The sequence below is a fragment of the Hemibagrus wyckioides genome, linkage group LG16, assembly GCF_019097595.1.
Source record: "Hemibagrus wyckioides isolate EC202008001 linkage group LG16, SWU_Hwy_1.0, whole genome shotgun sequence".
NCBI lineage: Eukaryota > Metazoa > Chordata > Actinopteri > Siluriformes > Bagridae > Hemibagrus > Hemibagrus wyckioides.
The window spans coordinates 1,488,104-1,512,459 of NC_080725.1; the positions used below are offsets into that span (position 1 = coordinate 1,488,104).

Consider the following 24,356-nt stretch of genomic DNA (forward strand, 5'->3'; position numbering starts at 1 on the left):
ATAAGACTCTATCTCAGGCATGATATGGAGCAGAACTTCCAGTCGAGACAAAGCTGGCCCAAAATTGAAATGCCATACAAGCATTGGCTATAGTTGATTGCATTTGGGATTAGTTTCCAAATGCCACGAAAATCTTAAAAGTCCGCAATTATCCGTGCTCCAGTATACACTTTCCATTACATGCTAAAGCTCAGCCATATTTGGCTCTGAATCGACTGATATCTGGGACCCAAAGTAACCTCTGGGTCTGGATTGTAGCAGATGCTAAACCCATGTGTCCCAGACATCTCTAATTGCAGCTTCTTTACTTCACTGATGTTGGGTAGGATTTGTATCCTGATTATCAGACTACCCTTGAGAGAGTGAAAAAGGTTGCAATTGACAGTTGTCTCACAAACTGCCTGAGCAGACGATGGTGAAATGTTCGCAAGGCTCCTAGGAAGCCACATTTATGAGTTAAGGCTATGGGAAACTTTTAGAGTAGCGCTCAGCCATGTTGTGGTTGTACGCAAGCAAATGTTCCCATAATAAAAGATACAGATGTTCTGTCTGGAAAGTGTGGTTCCTGTGGTGGCAACTAAATACTAGTCCAAGATAGACAATTGTATAGTGCCAGACTTTCAGCTTTATATTCTGCGTCATCAACATAGACTTAAGTATTTCTATGTTGAATGGGAATAAAGGTGGCACAGTTTGCTGAGCTTCAGTCCTGAGCTCGGGTCATTGGCTGTGTGGAGTTTTGATTGTTCTCTGTGTGGCCATTTGGGTTTCTGTTGGATTCTCTGGTTTCCACCTACTTCCCAAAAACAAGACAAGTCTAAGGTATGTGAGAATGTGTGTGAACATGGTGGCCTCTGATGGACTGGCACACCATCCAGGGTATATTTCCACCTAACCAGTGTTCCAGGGATCTGCCATGGCCCTGACCAGGATGAAGTGGCTATTGAAATTTAATGAATAAAAATGAAAACAGGGACTGAGGGACTGATGATACTAATCCAAATGTTTTGGTCCTGATTTGAAGATTCTTCTTTTAACCATGTCTTCCTAGTTGTATAATACTGCAATTCTGCATATATGTGCACTTTCTGCAGGTACAGGCACACGAGGTGATATTTTCCAGCCGTTTGAAAGAGCTTAAACTAATTGTATTTGGATAAAATCGTCAAATTTCTGCCTTCAAATGAAGCTCTTTGTTCATATTCATTTACACATTTCATTATTGCCATTATGCATACTTGTGGATTCTATCTTAGCAATCAAACCTTCTGGTCTGGGAGTGATTTTGCATATATATTCCCTAATTTATCAAATGAATGTCCCAACTCCCCTTTATAATTAAGGATAACTGGGAGATTTATTGGTGTATGGAGTTCCCAAAGGAGGTGCAGGTGCTAAGATATACTCCTTTCCAATCTGTGCTAGACTGTAATAGTCTGTTTTAATTTAAGGTGTTAGGTCGTAGACTCTGATACTTGCCAAGATCCGTTCTGACATTAATCGAATCTGTGATCGATACTCACACCTTTTTTTTTGGTTCTGTTCTTCTGTATACACATTTTATCCATCATTGCAATCTTTTCCTGTCTCACTTGTACTAATAGAGAGGTGTATGTTTAAATAGAGATATATTGTCTGACACTGAAGGCAGAATTGTACCTGAAAGCTTGAAATTATAGATATGATTTAGATTAGCTTTTGATCTTACTTTGTACCTGGTAAGCTCATAGTAGCATAAATCATAGAGTACTAACAATACCCCATGAGGACACTCTCTGCGTTCTCGTTTGAAAGAAACTACAGATTTCCAAATTGAATAATGAGGGACAATAATTATATTAGACAGTTAGATATTTCTAAGTGTCTTTGTCATCAGTCATTTGCAGAAATACCCACACACATACACACACACAAAAATGATATATATATATATATATATATATATATATATATATATATATATATATATATATATATATATATATATACACACACACACACACATTCAGAATGCTTCACTATCAACCCACACTTCCGCCTACACTCATGCATCCATCTGCTGGGAGCTGCTGCTACAGTACTCCAGTCAGTTAAAAAAATAAAAATAAAAAAGCATACAAGCCCAAATCTTTACTTGATGAAATCTTTTGAATCTTTTCGATACCGGAATCCAGAGAATCAATAACGGTTAGAAGTGCATCCATTGCTTTACAAAGATGCAACTGATGTTGGCCTGATTATTTCATCAGAAGTATTTAACCCTTCCCATGGTCCTTCAGCATGTCCAGACTTGCACTGCTCACTTTGTAACTACATCCCTTTCCTGTTAGCTTCAGTGTAGTTATTGAATTATTCATAGTCTGAACTGAATAATAAGTTTAAAGACAAACTACTGAATAATACACCAGGGTTTATCTTGGACAAGACCAGGCTCATTTGAACTGACTTCAAACCTCATACACACATTCACCAGGTCTTCTGGGACAGTAATTGTGGCAACTAAACAGCAGAAAAGGTGAATGATTCAGATACATAAATAGATAAATTTGCTTTTTGTGGCATGTATTATTTAACAGGTAAGACAATACGAGAATAATCCAAAAAAAAAAATCGTTTTCAACAATTTCATTTTATATATGCACACACACACACACACACACACACACACATACAGACAAAGCTCTGTTGGTGATAAATGCCTTCTGGTTCTTCCTGGTTATCAAAGATCATCATCATCTCACCACAGTCAGAGGAAGGAAAGAGGCACATCCGAAGCCAAAAGTTAAAGTAATAGCAGTCGAGCATGCTCACAGTGTCATGTATTTGAACAACAATGTTATCTAGGAACCTCCTCACCCTGGGGTAAATATGAAGATGTTCCAGATTAGACAGGCAGAGCTGGAGGCACCATGGGAAATGAAGTCAGTCCTGTGCATGGGTTTGATCAGATAAGGGACGTATCACTCTCACACTCGTTCATAACGCTGTCTTATCTGCACGTGGCAATATTTCATGAAGTGTGGCTCGCAGTCCGGCTGCACTTGCATTTCCTGCAGCCGTTTATGAAAAGCAGCTGAACAAATCTGGCTCTCGGAAGACGGGAAGTTCAAAATCAAACTCATGGAGGCTTTTCTCTGCAACATCAATGTGCAGAAAGACCACTCTGTGCATGAGTGCAAAATAATTACTGGACGAAGCTAACGCACGTGGGAAAAGCCCTCGTGATATACCAAGATACGTAAATCGATGATGTGCAGGTAACCATGGCAGCAACTCCTACACCACACACACACACACACTGTATTGATGGTAAAGTGGCCTTTACTTGACCAACGCACAGCTGATTAACCTGCTTTAGCCTATATGAGGTACTTCAAGCTATAACTAATGTTATACACTCAGACTGGATCTGCACATCAGAAATCTAACCTATTAAACTGCCCTTTTCAATTAGTTTCAATTGCAGAATGAAACATAACACTTACTGAACAATTAACGTTAATATTTAATATTACAGCGATCTTGACCACACTGATGACTTGTGTTTAATAATCATTCATTTATTCTCATTTGTTTTTAATTATAACCCAGTTGGTCTACATTTAGCATTGAGTTACTCTTATGATTGTGTGTCACATGGCAATATAATGTGTATCATGGAGGCCTATATTTTATCTAGGATTTTTTTTTAATCTGTTATCCAGGGAGACAAAATTCCCTTGATAAAAACACATCACTATGATCTTCTATTATATGCATCCATACCAGATTATTTGCTGTTGGTTCAAAGTGTGTTTTTCCACTTATATCAAATTAATTTGCTAATGATTACAATATTTAGCTCATTATCAGAGGACAAAAAATGGAATTTTGGTCTGTTTCGGAGATGCCCGTGCTCAACATTGCATTTTGTCAGCTCACACTCCACAGTGGTGCTTAAAATGAAGCTCATATGAAAGGAGACACAGCAGCTATAAACATACTCTTAGAGAGGAACCAGAAAGCACAAACTCTTCTTTCTAAAGACTTTCAGGTGCTGACAAACGTTTAGGAAAGCAATCTTACTGTTACAAAGTGCTGACACCCAACAAAAAAATGTATCTCATTGTACAAGTCCCTGTGTCCTGTGAGCTGATACTATAAAACACTAACATATTAAACGAGTGTATTAACATAAAGCTAATGTTTATGAACAACTGGTATACAGAAATAATGCACACCTTCTGAGCAGTTAGATTTGAGCATTAGATCGATATAAAATCAGAATCAAGGATAATATAATTTGATTATTTAAAATACTTATACAAACGCTAGAAAGAGCTACAGTGGTAAACAAATCAGTTTCCCATATACCGAAAACTATCAAACTATTCTTCATTAAAAATAGATGGTGTTTAAAGTATTAAGATTCAAAGTATGCATACAAGGTCCAGTAATTATATCATCTTTGTTCTCTCTCCATAAATTTTCTCTCAGCTTTATTCAGAAGTCTATGCGGCCACTAATTAATTATGCTAGTTTAGCATAATTTAGCATAAACACAATTGTGCTGTTCGCATTCATTATCCATGTATAACTCTGAAGGTTAAGAGAGCTCAGGATTCCAGCAAACACTAAATTAGTTGAAAATGCCAACACTATACCCCAGCGAAATCAATCGCAACAAATCTGACATTTGGATCTATAGAGAATTTCAATTCATTTCCCTTACAGCCTGAGGCCTCATTTCATAATTCAGCTCTTCTCTCGTCCTAAAAGATCCCTGTTCCATCACTAGGAAGCTTGCCAAGACATGGAGGAGCTTTTTCTTCACAGCAGAAGGAACTTGGACCTATAGCTTAAAGCAATGTTGTTTGGGTTATTTATTTATTTATTTTTACTTTTGATGCTTCTTTAGATATCTAAAATGGAAGCTGTATCACTGTAAAGCTTCAAATATCTCTAAATGTGTTAAGTGAAAGTGTGCACTTTGTTTTTGGGGATGAAAGTAGATCAGACTATATGACTCAAATATGATTCTGTACTGTATATATGAATACAGTATATCTAATAAACCACATATAATTTTATTTCTATATTTTGTGTGTGCATCTATCTATCTATCTATCTATCTATCTATCTATCTATCTATCTATCTATCTATCTATCTATCTATCTATCTAACTATTCATCTACAATGTATTGCCAAAAGTTGTGGGAGACATGAATGTAATATGGAGTTGTCCCGCCCTTTGTAGCTTTAACAGCTTCAAGTCTTCTGGGAAGGCTTTCCACAAGGTTTATGTTATGGGAATTTTTGACCGTTCCTCTAGAAGCATATTTGTGAGGTCAGGCACTGATGCTGGACTAGAAGGTCTGGCTCACAGTCTCCGCTCTAATTCATCCCAAAGGTGTTCTATGGGGTTGAGGTCAGGACTCTGTGCAGGCCAGTCAAGTTCCTCCACACCAAACTCACTCATCCATGTCTTTATGGACCTTGCTTTGGTCACTGGTGTGCAGTCATGTTGGAACAGGAAGGGGTCATCCCCAAACTGTTCCCACAAAGTTGGGAGCATGAAATTGTCCAAAATGTCTTGGTATGAAGCTGAAGCATTAAGAGTTCCTTTCACTGGAACTAAGGGGCCGAGTCCAACCCCTGAAAAACAACACCTGAACTAAATGATTTGGAGGGGTGTCCCAAAACTTTTGGCAATATAGTCCATCTTTCGCCCTAAGTAGACGTGTCACATGGTTTTCCCAGACCACCACGCATTTTAGATCTCTCTTGGAAAAGTAAACTTGAAACTTACGATGCTTGTAATAATGTCATTTATAACACTGATTAAAGGTTGAATTACATTTTGAAACACTGAAAAATAAAATAGCAGAAACATGATAATAGGAATTGTTAATAAGGCAGATGTTCAGGATTTTCATTCCAGCTTTGGTCACACTGATTTGAGACGATTTGTGGCTTAGTAAATCACATGCAAAGCAGATAAAACGTTTTTTTTGTTGTTGTTGTTTTGTGGTTTTTTTGCTCATGTGAAAGATGAAATCTTCAGTAGGCCCTGTTATCTCCTTTTAGGATTGTTCTAAAGTCACATGTTTTTTGAACGGTTGTCTGATTTTGAGCCTTATGTCATAATCTATCCTGATATAATGAATGTTGTAGAAAGAAGACCGAGAAATGATGGGTTGCTCTTTATGTTTTTTTTGTTCTTTTTTCCTTGTAATGAGCCAAGATGGCAACTCAGTGCTGTAGACTACAAACCACTGGCCTTTTATTTTATCCCGGCTCTGAAGATCACTCGAAGTTCAGCTCGTTATTGCTAATTATTGCTTGTGATTAATACAGTGCAGGAGTAGGGCAAATATCCTGTACACACTAGGAAACCTTGTTGAGCATTAATAATGACAATTTCGTGTGAGAGCTCATTATGAGGAACTTTTTGTTCGTTGTGGATAAGGAGTCATTAATTACGTGGATGGATGAATCTTGGCTACTGTCACCTTCTCCTGTGTCATCCGTAACTAACTCGACAGCACAATCTTGCACTTACACGCTGTCTAGATAACCGTGCTGTAAAGAACGATTTTCTCTACCCTTGAAACAACCTGAAAAGCAGATTCTCTATTCACATTCCTAATTCTGATAAAGACGGAGCCATAAATTCACTTAGACTTCTATTCACACACCATCTGCACATGTGGGGTTGAACTGGAATCCATTAAATTTCCACATGGTTCATTATGTCATTAAGAGAAGGTAAGAGAAATGACCAAATCAGGTAGATATGATCTGGTCACTACACCAGTGAATAAGGACGGTATTGTTGGACTCGTTAAATAGACCGTATTGGAATCGGACTCTCGAAAACAGCACCGTGACAATTAATGAGTGCAGTGGCGAGCTTTTTAGTATGGCAGAAATGACTTCAGCCTCAAAGGCTTGGAGTATGTACACTACTTTCTGTCTCAGAGCGAAGACTGACCTCCATGTGTGCCAGAGATAAAAGCCTATTCACACTCTCCCTGTAGCGGCTGCGGTAATTACCTTCGTCACAGGGCTGTGTGAGCATGTGTGTGTGTGTGTGTGTGCATTTTACTATGTGATATTCGGCCCACTTCTCTGTTACTCTGTATCGGTGCCCAGTCGCTGATGAAGCGAGGGGAGGAAGGGTTGCATGTTTGTGTGCATGTTCACACCTGCGTGTGATTTTAATTAACCGTTTGCCATAATTTCAGATTTCATTAGCGGTGCCAGTTGACGGAGCTGAATGGACTAGTTAGTTACAATATATCCTTCCCTCAGACGGAGCGATCACACACACACACACACATACACACACACACACACACACTCACACACACACACACTCACACACACAGGGGAAACGGATCTCATTGCTGAACCTGCCAGACCGGCAAACAGTCACCGAGTGCCAACAGTCTGAGTAGATCAGAAAGATATGCCATCACTTCGACTCATCCTAGCTCAAGATGTTAGCAGCAAATGCACCGCAACACACGGAAGATGAGAGTGGGAGAAAGCGGAGGAGTGAATAATGTTTCCAGATTGATGTGGATATTGCAACAGATAGAACATGAGACCTGGGAGCTATAGACTTTCTAGCAGCCATGGCTCAGGAAACAAGAACAGATGGAAGCAGAGATTGTTGCGTATCAGTGATGTGAGTGAGGTGTGAATGTAATAAGCTACTTCAGTCAAGCATCTGAGTCCCTGCTCAGTACATTTCTGTTTATCCTTTCACATACAGCAGGTTGCTGGATCTGTGAATGATTATGCTAAGGTGTGAGAAACTCCATGCTCAGCTGAGCGCCACAGTTACGAGTGATCTTCTGTCGTCATGTAACCAAACACATATACATTATTCAGAGCGAACAAATAACGCGTTGTAATCAGATACAAACATATGAACAGGAGGTGTACTATTTGGATTTTTCTTTTTTTTTGTAAGCTTTCCAAAAAGGTTCCCAAGGCATTGAATTAAGAAAAGGTGTTCATCAAGAGGCAAAGGATGTGATAAAATAATTACAGGAACATACCTAATGTACATAAGCTACAGTATATGTTGTAAGGGGATAGTCATAAATGTAGCTAGCTGGATAAATAATAAAAATTAAATTAAATTAAAATATTGCACAAGTCTGGCACACATCTCTGTTAAGACCAGAGTTGCTCCATGTAGAAGAATATGGCTCATATCAGATTAAATCAAGCAAACAAAACTCTGGTTTAGGGCATGCCCTTTTTTGGGTTTGAATAAAACAGATACAAACACAGCAGTATATGGACAAAAACATGTGGACACTGGAACATCACATCTGTTTGAGCATGTTGATTAAAATGTAGCTGCCCATATGTTGTCTTTGTGGGAAACGATGCCCATCCGCTCAGGCTATGATGTTGGATGAGAAGACCTGGCTCTCAATCAGCATTCTGATTAATCCCAAAGGTGTTAAATTGGGTTGAGGTTAAGGCTCGGAGTAAACCCACCCACTAACCTTGGCAAACCATGTCTTTATGGATCTTACTGGAACTAAAGAGCCTGAACTCTGAACCGTATCAAATCCTCTACCAAATGTTACTGTTGGCACTATTTGGGTAGGGAGTGTTCTCCGGGCATCCACCAAACCCAGATTCCTCCATCAGACTGCCAGAATCGTGATTCATCACACCAGAGAACCCATTTCCACTGCTCCAGAGTCCTATAGTGCCGTGCTTTACACCACTCTAGTCGATGCTTGGCATTGCTTATACCGATCTTAGGCTTCTTCAAGACTATACCATGATCCTCCATATTAATCACCCCAGCTCTTCCCAGATGTTTTGTTAATGATAATGTTACCTGTGTTGGAGTCTTCTGGTTTCTCTGAGCCAGCCCATCCCAGTAAAGCAGCAATGATGAGGAGAACAGCACCTGGCATTGTGACGGGCATGTTGCTCACTGTCCCAGCATCACCCTTCACACCGCCTCCCTTCTTTTACCTACAGAAGAAAAGAAACAGGTTCAACTAATTATACATATCAGTGTTAAGTTTTCTGTACCTAATGTATTGTATTGTAGCTAACATATTGTAGCTTTATCCTCCTCTGATATTATTATCTAACATCACAACATAAATAAAACAATTTTTTGTATTTTGCAAAAAAAAACAGTGTGGCAATAATCAGCACTTTCTGGTAAAATCAGGATATAAATGAAAGTGACACCTGAACTAATTCAAAACTAACAATCTTTTTACACCTGGCCATTTCACACATTTTATATCTTATTATCACATACATAAAATCTAATAAGGGTCATCAAGACTTCCTTTTGCCCATCCAAGGACTCCTGTTCATGATATAATAATACCAAATACTACATATACTTTTCTCAGTTTGACCATCGAATAATTTGTAATCCACTATCAGACTGTCCCCCAGAAGGGCATATATAGTTTCCTTTTTTCCAAGTCTGATTTCTCTGAATATTTCTTATTCATGTAATCTCAGTGAGCCATTTTCGCCTCTGGCTTGCTCATTATGGATCTAAAATCTCCGGATTTCCATAAAGATCGTCTGTTTGTCTGTAAACGTGTTATACTAATAAAATCAAACTGAACTGAATATATTTACACATCTTTCTCCTAATGTGTAATATTGAAATCAGCCTAACACTTTCTGACTACTAACTTCTGCTAGTGCTGTTTCATTTCATTTCAAGCATTTTATGCAAAAAAAATGCTGAAAAAATGCCTCAACTACATGCGTTGTAAAGTAACACACTCGAAAGAAATGCTTTGCTTCTCAAGTATGGCTTAGAGAGACTGATGCACAGAACAGCTGACTAAAACTTGTGTCTGGTTTCAGGTCAGGTTTAATTCTGTATTAAATTCATCTTGGATGCCTTCCCATCTGCATTTTTATGTGGATAATCCCTACAGAGATATATCCTGAAGATGCATGAAACAAACGAGCAAAACAACAAGCAAACAATGTTTGAACAAAAAGTTAGTAATTAAAGTTTGGAGAAATGTTGTTTGGCCTTTTTTCTAATCTGTAAACGGGCCTTTTGTGAACGTGTGCCCACTGTACGTTGGATAAGAACAGTCTCACAGTCTCCGCTCTAATTCATCCCAAAGGTGTTCTATGGGGTTGAGGTCAGGACTCTGTACAGGCCAGTCAAGTTCCTCCACACCAAACTCACTCATCCATGTCTTTATGGACCTTGCTTTGGTCACTGGTGTGCAGTCATGTTGGAACAGGAAGGGGTCATCCCCAAACTGTTCTCACAAAGATGAGAGCATGAAATTGTCCAAAATGTCTTGGTATGAAGCTGAAGCATTAAGAGTTCCTTTCACTGGAACTAAGGAGCCGAGCCCAACCCCTGAAAAACAACACCTGAATTCAAGGACTTGGAGGGGTGTCCCAAAACTTTTGGGAATATAGTGTAGCCTTAGGTTCGACTTGTTGTCCAGTTGCCTTCCTGCTCACCACAGTTATGAAGAGTAATTATTTCGGCATACATTTATAGTACAGAATAATAAATTAAAAAATAACAAAAAAGGTCTGTAGACATTTAACATACGAAGAAAATGTTGGACCTTTTAAAGGAGATGTGGAGCAGACCCATGACTCTGTGTATTCATGACCCATCGCTGAACAAATTAGAAAGATCTTGAAGATTAAGGCTTGGTTTCTTAAGACGGCTAGAACACAGCAGTTATCTTGAGAGCAATAATCAGTGCAAACACTCTGTCTACAATGTCATGATAAATAATTCGCTAAAATGCCTGTGGCAAACCAGGCTCTGGTCAGTAATTATCTATATGTGTATCCCTTCTGCCAGAGATATATGGCAAAGTAATGATAGCCTGCATCTTATTCCACTCATCATTCCTCTACTGCTATGCTCCATAATGCTTTTCCACAGTATTTTGTAAAAAAAAAAAAAAAAACCTGTGGAGAAGAATGACAACTTAATTCTGCTAAAACGATCTGAAGGCTTTTTTAGTGCAGAGAGTGGACGTGAATAAGTGGTTAGTCACAGCGATCCCAGGCAGAGAGGCAGATCAGAGTTGTACTAGACAGAAGGCAGGAAGATAGATAGAGCATGAAAAGAAAAGCCCACCCATCAGAGTGTAACATCAGCCTGACAGTCTACCTCTGATCTGATTTGATCTGGACAAGAAGAGAAAGGTGGTGTGTGTTCCACGTGTATTTGCAGGAGAAAGAGTAAGTGTAAAGTGTAAAGAATAGGTGCACTCTCCAGCATTGTAACTAATGAGACTTCCGTCCAAGCAGACGCCTACACACATAAATACCACCCACAGCATGTAGCCTTTCTATGTCACAGCCCATTCCCCAGTTTGGTAAATTAATTAGTGTGGATCATTTGGCTGAAATGTGTGGTCACACTGCTTTCCCAGCTTCAGCGAGCCCCCAGAATGCACCCTGCAGACTAGAGGATTTCCAATTGGTTTTACTGATCAGCCATCTGTGAAGCAAACTGTCTGCTCATTTCAGCAGCCTCTACTATCACTGTCCAGATCGCTCTCTCATCCCAGTGTTCCACGGCAGGAGCTTCCACTCTCTGCATTCTTCGTTGGTGGGCAGCAAGATGGTCACTATTTCCCCAAGACTCAACCGTGTTGGAACGAGGGGTGATAAAACAGTCATCTTAAAACTGGGCTTAAAACACCTCACAGTACTTTCTTGAAACAGAACAGAACTTTCCTCTGACTAAAGAAAATCTAGCTCATAATATATAAAACCTAACAGCAGATGGCATTCAATCTAAAGAACAAAAAGAAATATTCCAAACCTGTACTTCTTAATAAACATATTGCAACAGTTTGCTTTCAGAGCTTTTGTCTATCTATACAATAATGAGAATTTGAGAGACTCTCATGTGTGATGGTAGCAAAAATAGTAGCATCTTATTGAAAAATATGCGCTTCTTCAAAGTTTTCCACATAATGAATGTGCTTCCAGAAAATGAATGAGGTTCTAAACAGCGCTCAAGCTGCTCACAAGGACAGACAACTAGGCTTCACTATGGCCTTGCAAAAAACATATATAAATACATTTAAAAATGCATGCGTTTTTCACCACTTTGCTTTACTTTCTCCAATTTCCAAACTAAAACAGTGTCTTTGAACTTTGGTGCTCTGGTGGCGTTTTCTTCATTCAGGGACTCACCCTGACTGGGATCCTGGTCAATCACAGCACACCCTGCACATACAAATTCACACTAAAGTTAAAAAGTCTACCTAATTATATGGTTTTGGGCAGTGGGAAGAAACCAGAGAACCTACAAGAAGCCCAGATAGATACGAGGAGAACATCTAAACAGACAGTACTCTAAGCTCGGGATTGAATCAGCGACACTGGGGCTGTGCTGGAGATATCTGCACTAATGTCCATCATCTTGTGATTATTAAGTGCATACTTAGTTGTACTTTGTAATCACCGTTTAAAAAAAGTATGGTTTACAGTGTTGTTAAATATGATGGTTAGCATTGATTACGTGTGTGTGTGTGTGTGTGTGTGGTGTATCAAAGTCAAAAGTTTCGTTGGCATTCCTTTTCATTTTAGACATGTTCAGTGAGGAACAAAATACTGTATGGTTTCATCCACATTGCTACAGTTAACATGAAACATAATAGACAAAATAGACTACACACAACACTACACAACCATTCAGCACAGGCCTAGATGCCAGACGGCGGATAAATTACCACTGTACATGTTTTACTCTGCAATAGGTGGCAATAGACCTTTAGTGACCTTTAAATTATATGTACTATAAGCAGGCCCTCAGCAGTGGTTTGTCTGATTAATTATTCCATAGGTTCTAAAATGGACTCATATTATTATACTTTTTGGTCATTAATGTCATATACTTATACAATTATTCCACGCAGAACACATAGTGCTAATTTACACCTGGCTGCTAATTGCTCAACATTTAGTGCTTATATGCAATTTGTATACATTTACATATAACACACAATGTTTTTCTCAAATAATATGGAAAAACTGCACAAAGGCTCATACATCTTGCTTCCCGTAGTGTTGAATACATTGTTTCCAAAAGGTCTCTCTCTCTCTCTCTCTCTCTCTCTCTCTTATATATATATATATATATATATATATTAAAGTTGTTTGGTTTTTTTACAGGGAAATGGAGCAGAACGTTTTTCTGGCACACATCATATAAAGGGGCTTTAATTTTATCATCTGTGCATGCCTGATTATAGGCATCTTAGTAGAAGTATTAGTCTGGATAAAAACCTTTTTAAAACAGTGCAACAAAACCAATACAGATAAAATATTTTGTTTAAAAATTGAATCTGTATTTGCATGGATGTGTGTATCTGCTGTACCATTTATGCATCACACTAACAGCTAACTCAGCTGCTCCCTGTTTTGGGTCGCCACAGAGAATCATTTGGTCTGCGTGTTTCAGTTTGGCACAGGTTTTACACCGGATGCCCTTCCTGATGCATTTAATCCAGGCTTGGGACCAACACTCAGAGTTAACTCTTTGGTGGCTGGGTTAGCACCCTGCCCAGGAATCGGACCTGGACCGCTTCAACTAGTGTGGGATCTTGCCACTTTACCACCAGGAGGCTAGCACACTAACTGGTATAATGGGCAGATAAAATAAAATTTAAAAAATCTTTTTGAAAAATGCACAGTATTTTTTTCCTAAAACTCAAACCTTCAACATTTTACGAATGTAATGTATCTCAGTATATCATATCTCAGTATATAACTGCACATCCTGTCTCATGCTTACTGCCCCTTTGTATTGTCAGCTATTGTTACTGTTTTAAATGTGGTTTATTGCTGTCTGTGTGGAATCTTTCAATTGAAACAAAACACTGACAAACATTTCCCTTTTCGCCAAACTCCCTCATTTGAACTACGGATGTCTGACTGCTTGCTTTTTCAGGTAAAAGATGCCGAAGTGTGTTGCTTTGTTCTTGTTGTAAAAAGAAAACCTAAATTGAATAAACTAGGCAGAATCATTACATGGCAAAATCACATACTACATCTTTCATAATTGTCTCAAAGTCATACAATCATATCATGCTCTAACACCAAGGATAACTGTAACCCAGAGAAATTATACTTTATTCATCCACAATGAATTCGAGAACAGCACGGATTTCAGCGTTGAATCATGTTCCATGTATATCCAATGACCCAAAATATTATTCTTGTGAACTAGAGTCTTAAAGTGACTATAAACTAAAAAAATATAGTCCTGGCCTTCGTTTTCTTTTAGGTCTCCAAAGAGCAAGGAACTTGGAGAAATAAAAAGCCTCTCAATTGCTTTTTAAGGCCTGTCTTCATGCTGCTTTATAGGTGCCATATATTAAAATACAGGCAGCTCGAATACTGTGTAGTAGAGAATATTTATAGTCGGTTTTCTGGATACACATACATACTTAATTAAAACATTTTCCAGTGGAAAAGCCCCACTGGCAGTGGAATTTATGTCAATACTTTAGTTTTAGACTTATGTTGTAATGGAAAAAAAAGCAAGGCATTGTTAATAAAATATGAATTGGGCATCATAAAGGGTGTTAAAGCAATGTATAGATGCAGAATGGCTAAAAAGCAAAGCGTTCTATATGGAACAGATTAAACTATATCTGGGAGTTAAATATAAAATCAAAAGTGCTTCTCGGATTATTTATTTACTTGTGAGAACCAAGTATCCTTCTGTGTCTGGGAAATCAGCCCATAAATATGGAAGAAACTTTGTGTTCTCGTCAGCATTATGAATGCAGAGTAACTGAGCGTAATTAGCACTATGCAGCACCTGCTTGCAGTGCAGGGCTTTGATTAGGACTCAGAGCTACAGACTCAGAGTGTAGCTCTCTTTAGTCCCTTAATCCTTCCCTCTCTTTGATTTATCCAGCGCTTCCCTCTGTGTTGAAAGCAGGACCCTTTTTGCTTATTTCCAACTGGAGTAAACACCTGCCTGGACGAGCGTTCTTAAAAAGAAAAGTACACTAGTTTTCCTCGGCTTTGTATTTTTTCTCCTTCCTTCTCTACATTCTGTTTCAATGCCCCATACTTCTTTAGACTCTCAGAAGACTGGCCCATGTTTTAAAAAAGAACAAATAAGGAATACTATACAGATAGCAGTTTACTAACCTAGAGGATTGATTTGCAACAGAAATAGTCTCTCTCAGAAGATTCATGTAACCTACTTGTGTTGTGATCCACACAACCTCTGCTACACATGAGGGTCCTGTGTGAAGAAGCTCTGGCCTGAATTTTTTTCCTCTTAGATTTTCCACAACACAACATAGTGTGCATTATACACTCGGCAGATGCTTTAATAGGAACATCTGTACACTTGCTTATTCATGCAATTATCCAATCAGCCAATGAAGTGGCATAAAAGCATGCAGATACAAGTCAAGACCTTCAGTGAATGTTCACGTCAAATATCAGAATGGGGATAACTGTGATCTCAGTGCTGTGGATCTTGGTGGCACTGGGTACCAGAGCTGGTTTGATGAGTGGTGGGGGAAAAAAATAATGAAGAAATGCTTTGTTGATGAGAGGTCAGAGGAGGTTGGTCAGACTTGTTCGAGCTGACAGGAAGTCTACAGTATCTCAGCCAACCATTCTTTACTACTGGGGAGAGATGAAAAGCACCTTAGAACACATAATACACTGAAACATCATGCAGTTAAAATTGCAGAAGGCAACATCAGATAAAAATCATTGCCTGGTGCTGTTTCTGCAAGATTTTACGCATTGTGATGCTGCCATGTGATAGGCCGAGATCGGATATTGGATAACTGCATGAATAAGCAGTGTTCAGGTGTTCCTGTTAAAGTGGCTGGTAATTATAATGCCGTGGAAGAAAGCCCGTGATTAAGGTGACACTCCAGCTTCAACACTGAAAAGGACAGAATTTGTATCATCCATTTGCTTTTCTTGTACACAAATTGAATGAATGAATAGGTTGAAGAATTTTGGGGCCTCTGTTCAAATTAATCACGAAGCCTTTTATAGTAAAGCCATGAGAGCCAATGAAAGCTATTTATAAATAATGCATGGTCATATCTTTTCTCTTAGACCTCCAGTGAAGAGGGCACACTCAACATTACCCAGATGATCTCTTTACAAAAAAGGGGGATTAACCCTCCATCACACACCACTGATGACTATAAATCAAGTCTTTTCACTGCAGCTGCTACACCGAACCACTTCTGAGCAAACACTCACATATACAGTACATGCTAAATATATATCCATGATATTATCTCAGTGTGTTTGTTGACCCAGAACGTGACAGTAGAGAGGATAAAAGCATATGGTGAGAATGAGTGAGCAGTTACAGTGCTGCAGATTGTCATGGAGACAGAGAAGAAAGACAATCTTCTGAGGAAACTCAGAATAGAAACAGTCTGATTAAGAGAAAATATGTACATCGTACAGTAAAAATGGGCTTAAAACAAAAAACTTGACCATTCCCGAATTCCTTGAAGTGCCAGTCTCATGAAGATTGACCTTGTGAACGGTGTTTATTAAAAAAAAAAAAATCTTTAATAAAGGTTTATACATGCTGGGGAACATGAGGTGTGAAAGAGTGGCTAAAATAAAATACCATCAATTCAAATACTGATCATCCAAAAACGCTTTAAACACTTAATCAGTGAATAAAATATTACATTTACACCAATAATACTGCATACTATTGTGCTCAGAAGTTTCACAGTTTTTCTATAACATGCAAATCTACCATCAATCCAGGAGCCATCATGAATCCACTTTCCTGTTTATACCCAGTTCATTCACCAGCTTAACTTAGTGAGGTTTTACCTTTCCAGTGAAAGTAAAACCTCAAGTCTGTTATTTTTTCAATCTGTCCTTCAGTTTGATTGTGATCGCTCTGCATTGCTTTGTTTACCTGATGTTCAACCCCTGCCTGTTTTTAACCACAAGCTAACTCAATAACTCTTCAACAATCTTCCAATATAAATACATTCCATTGGTCCTACTTGGGAAAACATGGACACCCACTGATGTGTGTATAGCAAATCATGGAAATAAACCAGCAGCGCAAGCGATATTAAAAATTTTCATTTACTTTAAACCATTGGTTTTTTCAGATAGAATTAGTCCATGAAAGTTAGTCGCTAATGTTACACCTACAGTATTACCCTCTTTTGATTCTCTAGTAAAGTTAGCAAAAGCACTTGTAAGCTACCACATGGGGTAAAATTACAATACTGTTTAGTATCGTTAAGCATGAAAAGCTCTGTCCTTCATACAGAAAACAAAAATAAAAACTCTCTGGATCTCAGAGTTTCTGAAGGGGAAATCCTATTTAATTAACCGTTTCCTCTTCAGTCCACATTCCATTTTATGTTTATTTAGGATAAATAATGGATCCTGCGTATCGGTCTGGTTGACTATGTTCTCCGAACCCGTGACAGTGAAATTTGAATTGAATCCATATTGAGACACAGATTGAGTCAGTAAGGCAGGACAGAGAAACAAGCTGGTAGTTAGGAAACTAAAGATATTGAGCACTAATGACGATCTGCATGTCCATTCACTATTTAGTGCACTAGTTAAGGAGCTTTGGTTGCTATGAATATCATATGAATGTAAATTATCAGTACATTCCACACTGAATGAGTGAGAAGGTGCTTCATTAATTTACACATAAGGGGATCTCCAGGTTCTGCAATATGTATGGTAGAGAGGGAAGGCCAGGAAAATTCGACACTTCCCTGAGATGTTAAAAGAAGTGACCCGAGGCATGACATGCTTCTATAATGTGTGTGAACGAATACTGATTCAGAAAGACTTTAACCGACTTGCCTGAAGGCACTGATTCTTTCACCTTCAGTATCTTGTTAGGATTGAGGTGGACCATGGCAGGAATACACCTTGGATGGGATGCTAGGTCACTGTAGGGCATAAAGACATTTAATATTTAAATATATTTTTTCACAGTCTCATTTATTGGAATCAAAGGAGCCATGTGACTAGTGCATTTCATACACAAACATACAGTAGCTAATGAAATTCTCCCAAACAATTAACATTACAGTGTAAAGTCCTTAGTAAAATTCTTGTTGTGAAAAATTATTTAAAAAAAGCTATAAATAAGAAGTAAGCTGAATGTTGTACAATGACTCTTTTATACTGAAATAATCTCCTCTTTTCTTTTACAAATGCGAGACATGCCATTCAATAATGAAGAGTCTACACAGGCAGGAAAAAGGGCAGCTGATTGCCCTTCAGGATTTCTTCTGATAAGAAAGCCGTTTTCCTCCTTTAACACGTATGCCAATGTGAGAGAGGAGATATAGATGTATGATGCAAGAGGCTTAGAACACGCAACAGTCTTCGAGTGTGAAGCATAACTAAATCAGCCTTCCCTCTTCATTACCTTTTCTCTTCTTTACCACTCCCCCCCACCACCACCACCACTACCTTTCACACTCCTCCACTTCGCAAACACTCTTGCTCAGATTTAACAGCACCTCTGTATTGGCAGTATATAAAAGAAAAGGAAAAGCAAGTGAAAGAAAGAGAGTTTGGCGTGATCACTGGGCCCTGCAGCACCACAGTGACAGCCATTATCCTCTGAACAATCCCCAGTCATTACACTGACTGTGATCAGTGGCTCTCAGCGTGAAGAGCTGTTTAGTAAACAGGAGGCGCAGACTCTAGGGTGTCACTCATTGTCCGTGGCACCGTCAGAGTTGTGGTTTGGCCTCTAAATGCCCTGGCATGCTCGGTCCAAAGAAAAATTCCCTACATTCGCCTAATCTTTGTGGTAAGTGGCACAAAGCCATCAATGAAAAAACAGTAAGATGAAAAGGAGGTAAGCTATGCAGCAAAAAAAAAGTTTTTATATGATTCATTTTGTCCAAAAGATAAGTCTGTTTATTGTAACTCTACACTTTTAGGGTTTCAAGTCTCCTTAAGTGTCCTTAGCTTCCTAAAGGGGTTCTACTTGGAAGCCTCTCTTTTATAGGCATCTACATAGAGTGTAATAACACTTAAATTCCTGTTAGGTAGATTACCGCTGTAATAAACTGATGTTCTCCAATTTCTACCAATATCCTATTTGCATATTTAATATTTACTCAGGAATTTCACATCCTATTCCTGTTCTTATTTTTTATATTGGGTAAATACAGTATGCAGGCAGTAAATAGTTAACTGTAGTTAACTTAAATATAGCATATCCTTCCTTTGTGTGTCAAATGGTATGCTGGTGTCTGCAGACTCTTTTGTCTAAAGTTAATTAAAAATTGAAGTAGCAGACAAATAAAAAGAAACAGGATTATCTGTGTGTTGTCTAGAACCAGTCCGACTCGATAGCAGGCATGTTTCCATCAAAATGTTGTGCAAATGTTGGCAAAAGAAATTCACCAACCAAGAAAAGAACAGGAAAAGAAAGAAACCGGCCAAATGCTGGATACTTGCAATGTCATAATTAATTAGTCTCTCATTGCCTATTATTTTATAATCTTTCCAGCAATATGCTAACATTTCCACCTTGGCTACCTTCTTTTGACATTTTTTTTTTCTGGTACAGATTCAACATTATTGCTTAAAAGACCTCACTGGACAAAATTAAAACAAACACTTCAACTGCACACAATATACTTCATCAGGCTCTTAATGAGAGACCTTTTTTTCCCCTCACCTGTCAACAAAAAGAAATCATCAACCTCTTTAATCAGGGCCAAAATCAATCACGTTAGCATTTGCCATAATGGTCTGCTGATTGACAGCATTAACTGTCTCCTGGTGCGTCATTGTTAAATCAGTGTGAAATGGCTTATTATGGACAGCACTAGAGATGTGCACTGCTAATACCTTGTCGAGATGTGGAGATAAATCAAAGAATGTAGCGTGATGTCTTGAGGGTCACGTGCCTACATTATTGAGGCTCTTGAGCACCACTACAACCAGGTTCAAGAATAGCACAGGTGTATTACTAGGAATCAGAGACAAATACTTAGCTAAAAAAAACACACACACTAGTGGATACTATATGATAAGACAGAAATATGACGGTTCAATTACAGTGAGAGAACTTCCTGTCAGAATGAGCTGTTGGCTTGCATGTAAAACAACTTGTTAACACATCCCTTTAACCTGCAGTCAGGATGACATGAGGAACAGAGGGCACATCATTGATTATGGGCATCAGTGCTGTGCTGCATCCTAAATCAAGCCTGTGGTCCCCTAGGACCCCTATGTTTACCACATGCAGTTTCATGGCCTGACATTTTGCTCCACCCACTGACCCTCCAGACATGAATGCGATAAGGTTTGACCAGCATGAAGGATAATAATGGGAGATACTGCTGGGCTTGTGGAAGGACAAACAAGTGGAAGCAAAGGAAAGCCGAGTGGAAAATGAAATGGAGAAAAGAGCAGATTTTAGTGGAAAGAGAGAGAGAGAGGGAGAGAGAGAGAGATATTTACCTCTACCCTTGAACTCAACATGAAATCAGTTTTTACTTTTATACCATTGAGCTGTCAGGTGCAAGCAAACAGTCACATATAAAGCTTGCAAGACATGTGCTTCTTTGCACAGTTCAGATTTCTTTTTTTTTTCATTTCTGATGCTGAACTTGCTGCTTCACATTTGTAACCATAACCAAGTGTCCATATTTGTCACACATACACACACACACACACATACACACACACACACACACACACACCCCACATTAATGTGCTACAAAATGTTGTGTACAATGTACAAAGAAAATAACAGAGATAGAGAGAGAGAATATAATGCATTACACCAATAGTACAGAGACCATTCTCCTCTGTTGGATGTTCTCCCTAGGTCCACATGCATTCAAGGGTTCTTTGGGAACTCCAGGATCCTCACACCTCCTAGAAACATCATACTTGCCTTGGCTACTTTTAACTGGCGCCAATGTGTAGGAGAGAGTGTGTGTAGTGCCTGGCAATGGACTGTCTAGCTGTCTGGTGTCCAATCTAGGATGTGTTCCTGCTTTAGTCTCAGTGTTCATTGAGATACTGATGAATGAATGAATGAATGAATGAATGAATGAATGAATGAACTGTTCATAGGAGTTGATTGACACATTCCCATTTGATTACTGTCAAATATATTGAGTCCTTCAGTAAATCCTTGATATCTATTTGCAATAGCCTTCCAACCAAAATAAAACACTCTACCTATGGTATATACACAGTTAAAAAAAATAAATCTTTCAAAAGAATTCTTTAATTCTCAAGTCTGTTTACCTACTAATCATTTTACAACTTTTAATCTAGCAGGTTTTATTACAGTAACCATAAACTAATAGTAATACTAAGAATATGTTTTAAAGCGTGTTTAAAATGATATTTGAAGAAGAGATTTCACTTTGTTCTAATATCAATTCAATTTTCCTCTCTGGCCTTGGAAGATAATTTGACTCAGTAAACTAAAGAGAGAACAATATACAGAAAAAGCTCTGCACTAAAGGTCCAATCTATTTCTGAAGTCATTCAGCTCTCTTTAGCCGACAAAACTAATCTGTTTTTAGAGAAGAATCACAGGGAGAAGATAATGGAATCTGTCCCACTGTAAACTAACAAAGAGAGATTTCGGTTAGTGAACAGACATAAAGATGGCTTCTGAGGATTTTTCACATATATGGTGAAAAGATGATGGGCTAACTTTGATCTATATATATTTGAGGAACTTTGATAAAGTGGTCAACAAAACAAGAAAAAAAAATCAGCTTACTTGGTAAAACCATAACCCTGTGAAAGACACTCTGTTTAGTCTTACAGACAGTAGAGCGACTTCCACCAGTGAATAATAGCGTTTAACCGCCTGTGACAGTCGGGGAGATAGATGGTGCCATGGCCCACAGACGCTCCAGCGATATTAGAGAAACTGATAGAGCATGACAGCAGTTATGAGAACTATCAGAGAGATGGAGGAAGCACAGGAGCCTGCTGGAGAGCATGATGGACAACCATATACAGGTCGAGAGCTCAGGGAGAATGGGCCTCTGCTAGCCAGGCTAACTAATGATGTCTGGCTCAGAGTGCACGCTGATGATCTTTGACCTCTAACGCTATTGTGGTGAAATGGTTGCAATGCCATATAACATCAGCATTCACACAGTGGGGAGAGTTGATGCCTCACAGCTCCAGGTTCCCAGGTTTATTCCTGAGCCCGGCTTACCATCTGACTTTTCCGGTTATGGTGGCTATGCTAAATTGCCCCCGAGTGTCCGCATGGTGCCTCGCAAAGGACAGCCATCATCATCCAGGGTGTATTCTCACCTCGCACACAGTCTTCCTGGGGTAGACTCCAGATCCTCTGCAACCTTGATCAGGATGAAGCAGTTACTGAAGATGAATAAGCGAAGTTATTAAATGTAACAGGCTGGTTAGTGTGTCCTCTGTAATCTGCATATTTGGGCTATGGTGTGATCATCTCTGTCTGAACTCCACCTCAGTGAAGTTCTATCCGTCACTAACAGCGTGACCAGCGGTGCAGAAAGTGTCTCTCTGGTGTGAAATTAAATATGGTGGGTTTGTGTGAAGAAACGATCACTTCAATGGAAATTCAATAAAAAGGCACTCAATCAACAGGGGGGAAATAAAAGGTGCAGCTGTCGTTACAAGACATTAAGAGCAAAACGGCTCACCAAGTGGCTGACATTACAAGAATGGCTGTGACAGTGATAAGGTGCGATCTCCACGATGGATGTCTGCTGGCATCGATTGCCTAAAGGCGAACTGGGATGTTTGGGGCCATGAATTACAACTTATTCCTTTCGGCCATAAAAGTGACCAGAGTCCATTTATTGGATGCAGGTCATTACACAGTGCATCCATCGTTTGGAACATGTGTACAGACCCAGTGATAAATGATAAGAAACAAACACCTGGAAGAGGTGTGATATTGACTGGGAAAACCACATTGTTGATTACGAACAATTCCAGAGATCAAGCACCATCCATTTTGGTGATACCTGCCTGCAAGCAGAAAGACAGACAGAACGTCATCTTGTAACAACAGATGAGTAAAATGGAGCCTCGATATTTGTGTTAAAGCCAGCAGTCTGTCCACAACATCTTGTGAATTTCTACCTCGATTCTGACAGCTCTTTATCATTCAATCTGACTGAAAAAAAAGAAAGACTTTTTTTTTTTAGTTCATAAAACATACAGCCTTCATATATTTACATCATGTTTACCTCACCACCGAAGCTCCTACTCCAGTTAGTCGGAATACACGGGTAGTGCTTTCATCATATGGGAGCATTTTGCTGGTAAGAATGTGCAAGATTCAATAAAGAAAGAGAAAGACTATGAAGCAAATCTCACAGATGGGAACAGAGAGTCTGAGACAGATGAGTCTCTCTTGGGAAATATCTCACAGCTGCTTAAAATATAGCAGAGAAATCATGGGAGCAAAAACACACATATACTCGCTAACTCAAACATTTTTTCCCACATACTATGATATTAGGTTGCATGGTTTCAGAGATAAAAATAATAATCTATAAATATTTCTTCACCCTTTTCATCATGCTCGCTGATGTGTGATCTAATTGGCCAGTCAGTAATGCCAGCTCTGTCTTGCTCAAACTCAAAATCAGACACGTATCAGGCAGCATTTCAAGCAAAGCTAACACATACACTTAGTAGAGTTGAACTTTTATTTTCAGACGCTCTTAACAATCAGTTACTTCCTTCTATCTGTTTAATCCTTTCTATTAATGTGCTCTTTCCTGTGTTTACGTGGCAGCGCACATTTAAAACAGATCATCAGAAGCAAAGAAAGACGTACATGTGTAGTGAAATATGCATGAGAGAGGTGACACATCACCATAACCCGTTTCAGTCAATACTGTAATTAAATGACCGATCTGAGGCAACACTTTCATGCCCTGTCAAAGGCTTCTCCTGCAATCATTACAGAGTACAGCCTCGTCTCTACAAGCAACAACAAATTGTATTATAACGCCATCAATAATGCATACTCACATATTATTGAAATTCAATGGAATTCTTTATTCACATGGAACAGGAAGATTGCTTCAAGTGTATCCACATGTTCAGATGACTGCTGCAGTGGCCCTGGTTTCAGTTAAAGTTTTGACATCACAAAAATGTGAAAAATATCTGACATGCTTGTTTTGTTCTGGTTATTGGTGCCAAAAGAGGATAGTTTGGTATTTTAGAAACAGATGAGTTGTTCAGAATCAAGGGATGAATGGACACAGCAGGCTCCTGAGTTTATATAGAATGGTAATAATAATAATAATAATAATAATAATAATAATAATAATAATAATAATAATAATAATAA

General features: G+C 38.7%; 1 protein-coding gene across 2 annotated transcripts in view; it reads right to left on the minus strand.

Moving 5' to 3' along the window:
• Nucleotides 1–24,356, minus strand: part of LOC131366782 (roundabout homolog 1-like) — a 192,397-nt gene that overhangs the window by 164,441 nt on the left and 3,600 nt on the right. For both annotated transcript variants that reach the window (XM_058411538.1, XM_058411537.1), the window contains exon 2: nucleotides 8,853–8,992. In XM_058411538.1, the coding sequence (XP_058267521.1) occupies nucleotides 8,853–8,943 (91 nt within the window). In that variant the 5' untranslated portion in view covers nucleotides 8,944–8,992. The remainder of the gene's footprint in view (nucleotides 1–8,852; nucleotides 8,993–24,356) is intronic.